Source organism: Pagrus pagrus (assembly GCF_965226575.1).
Source record: "Pagrus pagrus genome assembly, chromosome: 10".
NCBI lineage: Eukaryota > Metazoa > Chordata > Actinopteri > Spariformes > Sparidae > Pagrus > Pagrus pagrus.
This window is the reverse complement of record NC_140194.1, coordinates 2,485,189-2,500,327: the sequence shown is the minus strand read 5'-3', so window position 1 is coordinate 2,500,327 and position 15,139 is coordinate 2,485,189. Positions and strand designations below refer to the sequence as shown.

Sequence of the window (15,139 nt, the reverse complement as noted above, 5' to 3'; positions counted from 1 at the left end):
CAGAGAGCGAGCCAAGTGAGATGAGGAGAGTGAACAGTGACTGATTATTACTGTGAATTATAAATATTGCAATAATAATAAATGTTATTTAACCAGGAATCACTGAGAACAAACTTCTATTTGACAGCAAACAGCACGGAGAATATATAAGACGGACGTAACTCATCGATGATGCAGCGTGGTTATGATTAAATAAATAAATAAAAAGAGAGAAATGCCAGAACAAAATGTAATGTAATGCTTCAGTACTGTGTCATGTAATCCCAGATAGAGAATCTGAACATAAAATCATAAAATAATATAATTTATAATGTAATTTATAAAAATAAAGTAACACAATGATGCAGAATTACATAAAAAAGTGTCGTTACATCAAATAAAAATAAATATTAAATAAAATAACTGCAGAAAAAACAACAATTTAAGCTAAAATATGTGAAATTTCGTGACAGCAAGTTACAAAAAATAAAATTTAATTGAAATATATAAAATACATTAAATGAAATGAAATATAAACAAGAATAATGTCATGTTATATAAAGATATAATAAATCTATCACAGACTCGTGTTACACAAAATGAATAAAATACAATTAAATAAGAACAAAGTTTCATAAAATAACTCAATTTTATTTCATAAATAATAAAAAAAATGGAAAGACAAAAATTAAAAAAGCTGTAATTGAACGACATTAAATGTTTTTTTGGCATGTTGAGTTTCCAGGGGAGCAGGTTGGTGTTCGGAGGGTGGAGGTGGCTGGAGGTCGGGTGGATGAGGTGCAGCGTGACAACAGGAAGTGGTCGTGTATTGTGCGAGAACATCGGCGCCTCTCTTCAGCTCCACTCTCCTCCGTTTGTTCTGTAATGAGAGGCAGCTTTCTCCGCACAACAGCACTTGTTAGCACAACTTCTAAACCCTGTTGTTCCCCAAATCTGTCAATTCATTACCACGCCGCCATCACACCACCCCCACCCTCACACCCCCACCACTTCCCACAACCCCTATTTAACAAGCACCAGCTAATCCTGAGGGAACAGAGAGCAGAGTTGTTGGGAGGAGCGTGTGTGTGCTCACTCATGTAAAGGCAAGAAGAAAAGCTCGCTTTCATGTGGGAGCAGCCGACGGGACTCGCTGCGCTCCGGGACGACGAATGAAGACGTGAGGACTTCGACGACTGGATGGATGTAGAGGTGGAGGGGTGCAGAGGTGGAGGGATGGATGGATGCCCCGAGGCTCCAAAGCCCTCACAGTTAATGCCAGCTGTCCTGTAATCCGAGTTGTTCATCTTCCTCAAACAAAGAGTTTTGGTTTCATGTGCAGCGAGGTGGCAGAAAATAAAACTGACTGATCAGTTTTGCAGCTCTCATGTTACTTGTTACACTGCGGCTCAGTGTACGAGAGGTGGAGCTCCACTTTTACTATTTTTAGCGCAAATAACTTTCAATTACTGCGTCTTTTTTTTCTCTATAAGATATCAGTGGGTTGACACTGTCTCGAGACATTTAAAGAAACTAATTAATTGCCTAATGGTTTTTGCTGCACTGAAATATTTAGATCTGATAAAATGACTCAGGCTGCAACGAGCGATTCTTCGATCACCGGTTCGTCTCGATTGCTGTATTTTAATAAATTGCTTTGACTTTAAAATGTCAGAAAATAAAGTGAAAATCTGCCATCGCGTCCAAAGTGACATCTTCAAATGTCTTGTTTTGTCCAAAAAGCAGTTAAAAACAAACACATTCAGTTGAAAATGATACGAGACGAAGAGAAGAAGCAGAAAACGTCACAAAACTGATTGTTTTGTTCATTTCATTAACTCAGATTTCATCTCTAAAAACAACCTCATGTGCCGACAAAGTGGAGGAATTTTGTTTCGATGTTTCAGTTTTTCTCTTTGGACCGAATCTTTTATTTTAGTTGTTTTTAAATTCAAACAAGCATTCTGAAAACAAACCCAACAACAGAGGTCTTCAGTTCTCGTCTTTTTAAAGAGTTATAATGAATACAACTGCAAGAATTTCCTATTTTGCCCTCGGGGGTTTTTGTCGAGTTGTTCTCCAAAAAGAGAAAAAACACACACCTTTCGTCTCGGTGCTGGATTTCAGGACTGATCTGTGCAGGTTTTGGTCACAGACAAATCTAGAGAGAAGTGAATTTTCCAATCGATGAAGTTGCACAACAACGCACCATTCCTGCACTTTATGCTGCATTCCTGTGAAAACTCCAGAAAGGAGAAATATCACAACAGCACAGATGAGAAGAAGGTTGCTACTTCAATCCCTTCAGTGTGTTGGAAGCTGAAATCGTCACAAAGAGCTCATCAGGAGCTCTCGGGCGACATGTGACGCTCCCCTAAATGTCACTCACACCTTCCACTTCCTCTGAAGCGAATTACGGCAGAAAAAACAAATCGGACGATGAAACAAATTGGCTGTGAGCCAGACGTAAAGCGCGGGCGAGTGTGCAGAAACACGACGCGGCGCGGTGTTTGGTTTGGTGGCTCGCCGTACTTGTGCCATTAAACCCAGTCAGATGTGCGTTCATGCTTGGACTCACACGGCCGAGTTGGGGAGCGATGCGACAGCTTGTCGGGGTTCAGACACATTGTTGCTGCTAAATGAAGCGAGCGCGTTGGAGGCGAGGCTGCTGTCAGCGCCGCTCCGGGGCCGTGGAGGGGGGCTGGGCCCGTGGAGGGGAGGAGGGGGTCTGCAGACTCAGGTTTGTGTGTTTACACTCCATGTGGCTCGAGTGTAAACGATAAGCACCATATCCGCCCGCGGGATCCTACCAAACCCTCCGGCTGCTCAGTTCTGATGGCAGTTGACAGGAGTCGTCACAAGCGGAGCTCTGCGAGCGGCGTGGCAGGGTACCGGGGGTGGACGCCACTTCACCTTAAGAGGTGTGGAAAGGAGATTAGGCTGAGTGGCAGGTGATCATGTGTGTCACCTCTGTGGAGACGGGAGGTTGTTGTGTGAAGGGTTGGGGGAGGTAAAAGCTCCTGTCGCATCCCGCGTCAGTGTGGTGGAGATGGCTCGGCGAGGACGAGATCGGACGTGACAGGTGAGAGGGAGGCGAGCGGACCCGACACCCCGGCCTCCCCCCTCCGGCTCTGGTAATGCTCCTTTAACCCCGATCCCAGTTCAAACACACCCGTCTCATCAGACCCACACAGACCAGCAGGAGACAAATCAAAGTGTCAGCGCCGCGTCACCTGCGCAGGTGCAGCTGTTCCACCAGGTCCAGCGCCACAAAATAGTAACGACCTCAACAGCCACATGGACACTGATCATTTCAGATGTCTCCTGATAAACTCAGGCACAATTTAACAGACTTGTTTTTACAATACAGTGTGACGTCAAACCAGCTGTCTGACACAGATACTGATGATGCAGCTTGGAGCTTTTTCAAAATCTGAATAAAACTGTGTCTCAAACCACGCCGAGCGCTCTGCGTTGCATCTTTCATCTATAGGATCTCAAGGTGCAGCTGGGAGGAGGAGAGTGTTGGTTTTCCCTTTGAGTTGGGAGTGAGTTGCTGCCTCAAGTCAAGGAGTTGAAGTGTCTTGTGTTCTTGTTCACAACGGGCGGATTGATGCGGCGTTAGCGGTGATGCAAGCGTGGTATCGGATAGTTGGGGTGAAGAGGGAGCTGAGCTAGAAGGCAAAGCGTTTGGTGGATCGATCTACGTTTCATCCCTCACCTATGGTCGTGACAGAAAGGATGAAATTGCTGATATGAGTCTTCAAAGTGAGTTTTCTTCGTCTGTGCAAAATTTCACTAGCAGGAAATGGACGGATAGATTTCATTTGCGTGACGAAACAAAGACGTAAGAAGACGTGAACAGACAGAGAGGGAGGCTGGAATGGGGAGAAAAGGCGTGTTAGTGTCTCGTATCTGCAGAGAGTTTCTTATTTTCTCTCTTTGTTGCTGCTCGGGACGCTTTACCAACCCAACATGTGGCTATTTGACGTCCTGGGAATGAGACTCAACAATCAACTATCTTTGTGGTGCGTTCAGGAACAGCTGGGACAAATCCTACCGACTCTACCTTTAACTTTAATAGTCTTTGAATTATATTAACATGACGTGAGCTTCAGTTAGCTTTGACCACAAATGTCCTTCAGAGGGAGACTTTTTACTCTGATACTCTGAGTACATGTCAGAGCCTGTACTCGATTACTTTTACTGGAGGAAAGAAGCTGAGTCAGTACTTCTACTTGAGAAAGGATGTGTGGACTTTCGCCACCTCTGGCTTGTATTCACTGCGGTGGCGTGGTGAATGCACTGCAAAATCCTTAAGACTTGTAAAGTAAAGAGAGAAATGTGTGTTTTCAAACTGCTGTAAAACATGAAACATGTTGGTAAAACACTCTAAACAATAAAGTGTTCGACTGCTGAAGGATTTTCTGTTAGAAAACACTTGGCAGCGTGACACAGAATCAACCAGTGGACGTTGGGGGAACAGATAAGTGTTTCTTTTTAAAAAGCTGTTTTCACTCTTGACATCATGAAAAGATAAAAAAAGGCCTAACCTCAGCACCTGAGAATAAACCATCATTGATAAAACACAGAGAAAGGAGATGAGAACGTGTCGAGCCGGAGTCGAACTCGGAGGGATTTTCAAAGAAGAAAAACCAAAGTTATGGAAAATCTTTCATCACACAAATAAAATGTAATCATTTCTTTGAACTTGTGAACAAAAACATATATGCAGACGTTGACAATGACACCTATCTAAACGGATCTTGGCCCACCGAGGGTTAAAAGTCTCCAACGAACCTTGAAAATCTGACATCACCCGTGGGAGGCTTTTCACATATCAGGAAGATATTTACATCTTCAATCAAGGTTTCTCTCCGTCAGAACAGAGGAGAGTTTTCATGAGAAAAGCACAGTCTGACACTCTCAATATATCGCCTTGAAGTAATAGTCAAGTACTCTTCTGTTGATCATTCTGTAGCGTCTCTCTTTGTCCTCTCTGCCTCCTGACGTAGTTTTTCGTCTCTTCGAGCAGCCCTCCAGGGAAAACTTGAGTTCTGTAATTAAGTTTGTTTTTTTTCCACCTCCGAGCCTGCCAGCCATCCAAAACCCTCTTTTTTCCCATCCACACCCACTCAGGCAGCTCCAGGAGCCCTGAATGGGCATCAATTATTCAAATTAGAGCTCCAACTGACAAAAAGCCAATTCCAGTACCCCCTCCCCAGCCCCCAACCACCCAATTTATATCTGGCGATTTACTGGAGAAGCTAATCATTACACTTTCTAATTGACTAAATGAGTCGACAAAGAGAGAAAGCACAGATATCAGTAATTACCAGCCGGGGAGTCAAGCGAGGGGGCTGCCGGGAGTGAAGTGGAGAACTGAACTGCTGGAGCGACGCTGATGCCAACAAGTGGCTAAAAGACACTGCTGCTGCTCATATAGTTTACTGGCCATCAGCGGAGGCCTGAAGGTGACTGAAGCCAGGCTGCCCTGACAGGACCGTCCTCCCAGGACAAACTGGAGCGACCGTTTCAGCGAACGCCAAAAAACCCGACATTTGTTGATGTTTAAAAGACAAAGTCCTGGAGCGGCGCTATTAACCTTTAATCAGACATATTCTCTATGAGTGGCCTGAGAGATGCTGCTTAATCATGAGAATGTTTTTTATATCCGCAAAGAGGTGTTTTCCTCTCACGCAGGCGTAGACAAACGAGCTTATTGGCCTCCAGCTGCAGTCTTTTGTGGTGTGCAGACCTGAGTACAAACACCAACCCCTGTTAAACAGGTGTATTTTATTTTGAAAGGGTTTGGTAAACAGAAAAGGAGCGAATGGACGGTAAATTGATTGAGGAAGGTGAACAAGCGTCACATGGATATAAGGACATTCACGGATAAAGGACTATAACTACGAGAGTGATTTATTAGCCCGGCTGAAAGCGGCAACATGTAAAGGCTCATGGTTCATTTATGTTTGTGTTGAAATTAAAGTTTGTTTAATGTAAAGTAAAGCTAAATGCCACAAGCTAATTATAGATGTTTGGACTAATGGCTGTCTATTTGTTTTTATTTTTACTCTTACATTGTTGTTGTTGTTGTTGTTCATAAAGAATTGCTTCGAGGAATAAAATACTTCAGACCACCTCCAGTAAAAGCTTCATTCATTTTAACTGGCGCTACACTATTTGCAACACACACACAGTAACTTTGACGAGTGGTTAACAACACTGTCGGGTAAACTCAACGTCTTAATTTCACCTTTTCAATGCTGTTTGCATTGGCTGAGATCTGTAGGGATGCAGGCGGTTAGCAGCGACAGCAAGCGGGCGAAGAGGGACCGGTTGTCCGGCCACCCTGGCTTGCTCGAGGCGCTGACCTGAATTGAACGTGCAAATCATTTGGCGAGGAGGGGCAGGTGGGCGAGGGTGTTAAAATGTAGCGCTCTGATTGGCCAAAAGCTTTTCACTCCACTTACACGCAGATTGTTGTGGCTCAGCGGCAGAATCAACTTCATAGATTCAACTTGCATAGAAACTGAAACCGGCGAACTGCGAGATGCAACAAAATGCGCACGTGGAGAGCAGCAATTCGTACAAGCGTACTCAAGGGTCAAAATGCGTGCCGAGTACGAAAAATGCGTACATGTTGGCAGGTCGGGGTGCGTTCAAGTGCAGCTTCTTGGCCGGGATAAAGGCGACACAAGAGTCGGTCTTTGTCGCAGCCAGTTCTTCGGTGTCAGTTTGGTTTCTACCAGACATACCGGAAAGTGTCCGGTCATATGACGTGTCTGACGTGTTCACCGTCACCTGTGAATGCGATTGAATCTCCAGTCGTTGCCGTGAACGCAATCAGTGCTGAGATCTTGAACCTGTAACTCTGAGTATTTATCTGAGCGGATCTGAACACATAAATGAATTTGCATTTGACGGCATCGAGCCTTTTAGTGTGGACGATCATTCTCGTCCTTGGAAATACTTTGAGAAAATCACATCCAGCTTTTAGGTCCCTTCATTTAACAAAACACACAAACAAGAGTCAAAATTATTTTGTCAAAAAAAGTTCATAATGTTTAAAGTATATAATAAAAGAAGTCTTCAAATACATTTAATATAAACGTGTTGACCCTCTTTGTTTTATAATTCTCACAGTTTGGGTGAAACATGCACCCAGAGTCGACTCATTGCTTCGACTCGCTGCAACGCGTCTTTGGAGAGCGCTCAACCGTCCAGACTTCATGATTGTGTGCCACAAACGACGTCTGTAAAGTGTGTGGAAGTTCAGACATTTGGATTCAGACTGTGTGTGGCTGAAAAAGAGCATCTGTGCTCAGTGAAGAATGCAGAATAATGTAAAGTTCAAATTACAGTCTGCTCACAGAAGTGCTCTGACGGAGTGGAGCTTTACGCACAAAGTGACTGAGCATATTCACGACGTCCGTGTTAATGTGATGTAATAACATGAGAGTGAGGGTTTAGTTCACAGTGTAATACAACAGATCTCAGCTGCAGTTTGGTTTAATGTGATGCTGAGTGATTGTTCAAAACTTTGTTGGTGATGCCTTCATGAAGGATGAGGTCATCACTGTAGACGCTGCAGGAAGCCACTGCTCCGACTCTGTAATGGTCTTTAAACAACACTATTTTAGTATTTGAAGTAATGTGACGTTACGTGCAAAGTAACAGCACGCCAAAGCTAAAGTAGCCTGAACCAGAGACAATATCTTGCAGCAAGTCCCGCTCGGCGTCTGTCTGCAGCCTTTTACTTAGCGACTGAACGCCAGTCTCAGATTGACTCTCCCTTCTCTCACTGTGACTGTCCCTTTGTCAACATCCTCTTCAGCTCTGTCATGATGTCTGTAGAGGCTGTTGAGATTTGGTACAACGCTCCTGTGATAGTGTCAACGCCAAAAACTCGTCTGCAGCGTCTTCACAGGTGCAACGTGACTTAAACCACAGCGAGTTGAGGCAGGGCAGCTGGAGGACATCAGGGGGATGATCCAGTATCACTAAAATCAGTGATAGCTGGAGCCGTGTGTGACGATAACAGTGTTATTCAACATAAATAACCATTTGAATAATTTCCGTTGACCTACAATCGAAGCCGTGCTGGGAGGTAACCTCATGGTCTCTGCGGCGGTGGACAGGAACGTCACCCTGCACCACCTGTGTAGCGTAGCTATCGCTATCATGAGCTGAGACCTATTCTACCAGTGTTGACTGGTGTACCTGTTTCCATGGACGTGGGAGGCGCAGAAGGCGTAGCTGTAGTGCAGCAGCGTGGGGTCGACCAGCACGTTGTTCTCTGAGTAATCCATCAGATCCTTCAGGTAGCTCAGGTGACGGTGGCAGCCGCGGACGCCGTATCGAGCGCAGTACTCGTCCAGGACGAACACCTGACCGGGACTGAACCAACCCTGGAGAAAAAAACACACGAGAGATTATAATTTTCCCCGGTTCTTCACTTGAGAGCGATCTTTTAGTTTTCTATTCAGCCTTTAAAGAGGCTTTTTCATGCTCAACAACAAGCAAATCGTAGGAAAATAACCTTAAGACGAAGTTCAACTGTAAACCTTAGAACATCTTAATAAACCAGGCCCCGCTGGTCTCCACTGACGGCTGAACAGCCACGCTGAAAGATAACCAGGACTCCTCCCTCACAGCTTCCCGTTACCACGGGAGACGTTAACACACTTGAACTAACATCGCTCACCTTTTGGCTCCACAAACTCAATAAATATCCTCGATACTTTACCACAATTAAGCAGAGAAGTGTAAAGGTTAACCTTTCAACTATTAATTCTGTGAGTGGGAAAGAAAAAAAAAAAGAAAAAGAAAAGAAACAGAAAGTGAAGGTGTGGAGCGACGGGAACATCCTGAGATGTTCATTAGTCCATTCAGCCGGCACGTAATCACTAAATTAGGCATGAAACTTACAACGCTAATTAAGATTCCTCACGGAAGGAACATTAACAAATTAGCACCTCCGCCGCGCTGACACACACACACACACACACACACACACACACACACACACACACACACACACACACACACACACACACACACACACACACACACACACACACACACACACACACACACGCGCGACTCTGGAGAGAAGACGAGCTGCTGAGAAACTGTTTCCTTCAGAGCAGATTGTTTCTGTCAGAGATTATCCTCCCGCTCAGATTATCTGCTGTTTGAAAGGGACGGCACAGAAATGACACCAACTTTTATTGTTATGTATTTATTGTCTTTATTGATTTTTTAAGCTAATCACCAGAATAAATGTTGGAAAAGAAGACATCTTGTTCCTGTCACCACAAACACAAGCGTCCCCTCCACCTGACGGTCAGGTAATAATCATGTAACGTGAATGTGATATGAATTGATTTGTACTAATGTCAGTATAACGCGCAGACTACGACACGTACGGGCGTATAGATGTGATTCACAGAGCGGGCCGTGGTGTAGCTTCTATATAAAGCCTGCTGTTGTCAGAGGAGGAGTCGTGGTTTTCTCTCTGACACGAAACATGTCGAGTCTAATTTGAACTAAGAATAACAGCGTGTTTACTTTCTTTGTCGTGCCTTCATTCACGTTTTACATCTAAATAAATGAGAAATGAAGGTTTGTCTGCACAGGTTGAAGCAAATAATGAAACTGTTCTTAACAAAAGGACAAATATCCAGAATTATAATGAGAATAACAAAGACTTTTTCCAGCTGTTTGAATGACAGGAGTCTCCATCCAGTTTTAATTTATCAACGCAGGATGTATCACGACACAAGAACAGTGATGGTTGGACAAAGATCATCAGAACAGCTGAAGGTCGATGACGAGACGTTAACTCTGCTCTCCTGCAGAGAGTTGGAGATGCTCCTGGTTGAAACCTCAGACTCCGTCTCTTCAAGCTTTCAACTCATTTCTGCGAGCAAATAAAGTGGAACTGCCGACACCGATTTCATCTTCTGACAGAAGAGAAAGAATGAAAGTAAAGTTATCTGGTTTGAAGTCTCCTCGGCGCTCTGAGGAACCATTTCTGTAAGTTTAACTGCATCAAAGATCATTTAAGGACTTAAATTAGACGGCGTCACTTCCAGTATTTTACGTCGACGCTCGCTGACATGCTGCTTCCTGTCGGGGTTAACTGGACCTGGCAGATTCCTCCTCTGCAGGCCTTTTAGTGTCTCCCCCCTCCTCCCCATCTCCCCCCTCTGTTTGTCATTTTCTCCAGTTTCTTTTTTTCATTTTTTTCCCGTCCGTCTGTGAGCTCGAGCTATTAATATCACACCACGGAGAGAGAGAGGGGCCTGTCGACGGGCGCGAAGCGACAAGATGTTCCTCTCTGACAAACAGATGGCGAACTCCAGTCTTGGCGCTGACCGCTCAATTAGCGGCTAACGAGCCGACTGCCTCGTTAGCTCCGTCAGCCACGTCTTCATGTCAGATCGCCAGCATCCGCCGCCTCCCTCGGAGGAGCGACATGACCCCAAAAAAAGTGAAAGCGGCGTGTGGCTCCGAAGATACGAACACCTCGGCTTGTCACTCATCACTTCTACAGACGCCTGACAGGAAGCTGAGCGAGCGAGACGCTGCAGATCCTTCAGGTTTTTACCTCAGGGGTTCTCGGGAAATCATTCTGGGTCCAAAAATCAGAAATTAGATTCAGATGAAACACACAGTTATGTTTTATTGTCAAGAGTCTGATTCAAAATACATCAACATATCTGTTTGTGTCTTAAACAAGTCGAGGGACGATGTCGGCGATTTAACTAAAGAAATCACAGACTTTATCTTCTTCACTGTGTTTATGGTGCGAAACTGTGATTTTATGTGACAACTGATTGATAAATCAGACAAGTAATCAACGTTTTAATCAGTAATGACAATACACATCAGTTGCTGCTGTTATTCAAAGCTATTTTTGACAGTATTTTACACAGAGTCAGAAAACATCGGTCTTTGGTTCACCAGCTGACAGTAACAACCACAACATCCAAAAGTTGAGTTTTGATTCTCTACAGGACGTTTCTACCAGCTGTTTCTAGTCAAAGCTAACTGAAGCTCACGTCACATTAATATAATTCAAAGACTATTAAAGTTAAAGGTAGAGTCAGTAGGATTTGTCCCAGCTGTTCCTGAACGCACCACAAAGATAGTTGATTGTTGAGTCTCATTCCCAGGACGTCAAATAGTTTACGTCTTCTTACGTCTTTGTTTCGTCTCGCTGCGTCTGAAATCAGTCTGGTGATGTTGGGAAGGCGGCGTGCGATGACGCCAAATAACAATAATCCATAATTCACCTCAAATGCATCAAACTAAAGTAACGAGGCTGTTTTGAACGTGAGCAGGAGAAAGTTCAGATGTTTGTGTTGAGATGTAGAGAGGAGAAGCACCTGAAACATCTACTGAAGTACAGCAACAAAGTATTTGTACTGCGTTACTTCTCACCAATACACTACAATAATAACACTGCAACAGAACAGTGCAGATACAGATACTTAATAATTATTACATTTCCAGTAAAGTTTACTGTTTCGATCCACAGATCTCATTTTGGACAAAAGTTTAGAAAGTTTAGTGTTAAAATATATCCTTTAAAATATTTGGCCGACATGTCTACATCCTCATTTCATTACTTCCTAATATTGAAATCTGTCCTAAAAGTCTCGTATCAGTCAGGCTCTAATTTTCCTTCCTTCAATATTTGTGTTTACAAAACATCCGACATTATTAGCTCATCAAAAAAAAATATCAGTATCCATAAATACATCTGCAGTTAAGACGTTGCTGTTTAGAAAATCAACGATATGTTTAACGTCGTTCAGAAACTTCCACCAGGTTTATTTTTGAACTTTTCCGCTCACTGAACAATTCTTTAATTACCAGATTAAAGGGATCCTCATTAAAAAAAGCGCCGATATTCTTATTAGGTTTTGTTAAAGCTCTTAAATGTCAGTATGTGTGTTCCCGTCTGACTGGACTCAGACTGGACCCGCTCCAACAGCTGATGTTTGTTCTGTTCAGCAGCAGTGGTTTTCTCTCAAATGCTTAAAAAACCATCGCTGCATTAATCAAACCCCGACGACAAACACAAATATTGGCAAATCTTTCCGAGCATTTTGTTGTTTGGCTTTTTTTTTCTCTTTTCTCCGTGAGGTCAGCCGTTCATCTCTCCGTGTCAACGCTGCAGAGCAATCTGGAGCCTCGCGCTTCTTCTTCTGCAGATTCCTCTAATTAACACAAATGTGAGAGACTCACTGGGCGGCTTCAGGTTTAAAAAGAACAGGAGGCTGAGCCGTGCGGATGCATTGATCTGAGTAATTATATCAGAGTCTGTAATGGTGGCAAGTTAATTTGACGGCTGCAGGCTCGGACGGGACTGACGGGAGGAGAAGACACACGAGTCCTCGTCCGGTTAAAACAAAGGTGGAGACGCGAGACAAAGACGGACAGGAAACCAAAGTGGGTCAGAGTCACGTCACGGCTCTGTGGATTAAAAGAGGTAAATGCTGGTCTTCAGGCGTCGTCCAGTTCACTGCTCATTCTCCATGATCTCATTTAGCTTTATGAGTCAAAGGTCAGAGGTTCAGGGAGGATGAGGGGTCGTGGGACGACAACAGGCTGCTGCCGATCGAACTGTCAGCTGACGATCCAGTTTCCTTCTGTCCTACAAAAGTTTACTCTAAGTGCAGTGGAGATCACCGCCAGGCTGAATTTTGTTTTATAGCTTTAAATATTTCACTCAGTCTTCATTACAGTTTTAATGAAGAAAAGGAAAAAGCTGATTCACAAACAACAACATGCAAAAAACCTCTTTTGCTGTGTCCTCAGTTACCAAGAAGACAGAAAACATAACCAGAAATCAAACCTCTAGATCCCGAGAGCGTCACATTACACAACACACCGTGAAGGGGCATGCTAATCATGTAGCAACATCGTCATGTAGCACCACTTAATGTGAAGAAGCTCAGCTAAAAGCACATCATAATCATTTATACCCAAACCGAACGTCCGACCCCGGAGCAAAGCATCAAAAAGCGTTAGCTGGTGCCTACAATACAAACGATATGCTGCACAACAGCTGAGACTCCACAGAGTCAAGGCCAGGAACAGCTGTATTTAGACGGACTGAATACCTTCAGTGATGTAAATATAAAATTAAATGTAATTAGAAGTTTTACTGGCTGTAACGTGAGAAATCTGAAATGGCACACTTTGAGATTTCGCCTCGATACGTCTCGACTACACATCTCTAACCAACTGCTGCTCAGATGTTGTGCTGTGGCTTTCTAGAGGTTTTTGGCTGCAGCTGCATCAACTGAAGTGGATTTTCACTCTAAAATGTCAAATTAAATAATTTATTTGTGCTGCGTTCCAGCTTCGTGTCACTCAGACCCACTGAGATCTACACTGACGCTCACACCACGATTTAAGACTCCGCTCATTCTGGGAAAGTACTTTTTTTTTTTTTTGTTGAGATTTTGATTTTTTGTTTTCAAGCCAGTTCTTAACAGGTTGAGAGGCTGTAGGTTTGTACGAGCACTCGACTGGCACTTCACCACGTACACAGAGTCCGTGACGTGCTCATCGCGTTCAAGTAATCCTGACTCAGTTTGACTGAGAAGTATCAGAAACAGGAATGTGAGGCCAACATTCACCGTCCTGTGAGCTCTGTGTGGGTTTCCACCAACTTAAAAAGAAATCTCAGCTGAGTGTCCGTCCATGAATTAAAGGTCCAGTGTGTAGGATTCAGGGGCATCTATTGGCGGGGGCTTTCTGTGGCTTTTCTGGTGGCTAACGTTAGCATTCTTGGCTCAGTGTGCCGCTGTAAACCTTTTTCCTTTGACACCGCCACTAATAAAGAAGACACGCCAGCTGGTCTCCAATGAGGACAAACACGTATTCATGTTCCCGTCATTCACTAAATTACCTTCCCTCTGCGTCTACTTTTCTTTGCTTTGACAGTTTGTAAGGCTGCTACTATTAAAGTTACAAGCGTCAACCTCCGGCTGGAAATAGCTATATGATGATGACGCGCTGCTGAGCGTTTCAGAAATCTGTATGACTTGTTGGAAATGTCGTCTGTGAGCATTGTTCTTACAGACCGAAGCTAAAAGTGGAGCACATGCTGGACATGATGGACCATGATGCTCTGCAGGATGTGGAAGGCAACCGACCCATCTGAACCAGAACACATTTATCAGGTGGAGATATGTTAATGTTGTCTTTTAAACTTGTTCTGCCGCCCTCACCTGGCGAACGACAGCAAGTAACTCAAGGCTCTTTATGAAGGAAAGTGAGGGTGAGAGAGGAAAAACCCACCATGTGTTGATAAAGAGAAGACAAATGTTGCGTTCACATCGACATCAGCACTGCACGAACGAAAAAATGTCGGCAGCTGACTTCTGTATCGGGAGGCGAGGGTCACGGTGGTGTCGTGAAGGTCAGACGGTTTTAATATTTGTAAGCATGAAACCACTGAATATTTTATAATAGATCTGGCTTCTTTCCAGTATCATGTTTGTGGGGACAGGACCAGGTATTCTACGCCAAAACACGATCTTTGTTTGTTTGTGTTTGTGCCTAGACTTAGCCGGATCGTTGGCTCAGCATCGTCACAACGATCCGCCTGAGAAAACAAGCCCACGCCACAGCCGCCCTGTCGCTTTAAGGACGGGCTGTCTTTGGTCTCAGCGCAGATGAAATGTTTTCTTTTGGTTAATCACAACCAAATTCCAAGTAACACTGTGTTATGTTTTTGGATTAAGCTAATTCGATAACTTCCTTTCCCCTGGTGCTTCCACCTACACGGATGGAGAAACTTTTTCACGGGACCAGCAGCAGCAGCTTCACTCTGGAATTTAACCCTTCAATCGTCAGTGGGAACTACTGTGATCCCGTTAGTGGGACTCTGGGCCCCAGCTACCAACCAAATTTCTGCCTAATTACTGTTGTTGTTGTTGGGTTCAACTCTTTGTGAATAAAATATGACCCCGGCTATGACATGAATCCAAGCCACTTCTCAACAGATGTCCCCCCACGCCGAGGCACTGGCCTTTTCTCAGAGCGTTTGGTGAAAAGGGGCTCAGGCTGGAACACAAAGCCCTTGAGTTTTCACAAAAGGCTGAGGAGAGGGAGCTGGAGGGGCGGCGTG

At 44.2% G+C, this 15,139-nt stretch overlaps 1 protein-coding gene across 6 annotated transcripts in view; it reads right to left on the bottom strand.

The window, feature by feature from the left end:
• The window catches only part of cadps2 (Ca++-dependent secretion activator 2), a 178,785-nt gene that overhangs the window by 55,882 nt on the left and 107,764 nt on the right, over nt 1-15,139 (bottom strand). For all 6 annotated transcript variants that reach the window (XM_084363304.1, XM_084363307.1, XM_084363305.1 and 3 more), the window contains exon 13: nt 8,206-8,393. In XM_084363304.1, the coding sequence (XP_084219430.1) occupies nt 8,206-8,393 (188 nt within the window). The remainder of the gene's footprint in view (nt 1-8,205; nt 8,394-15,139) is intronic.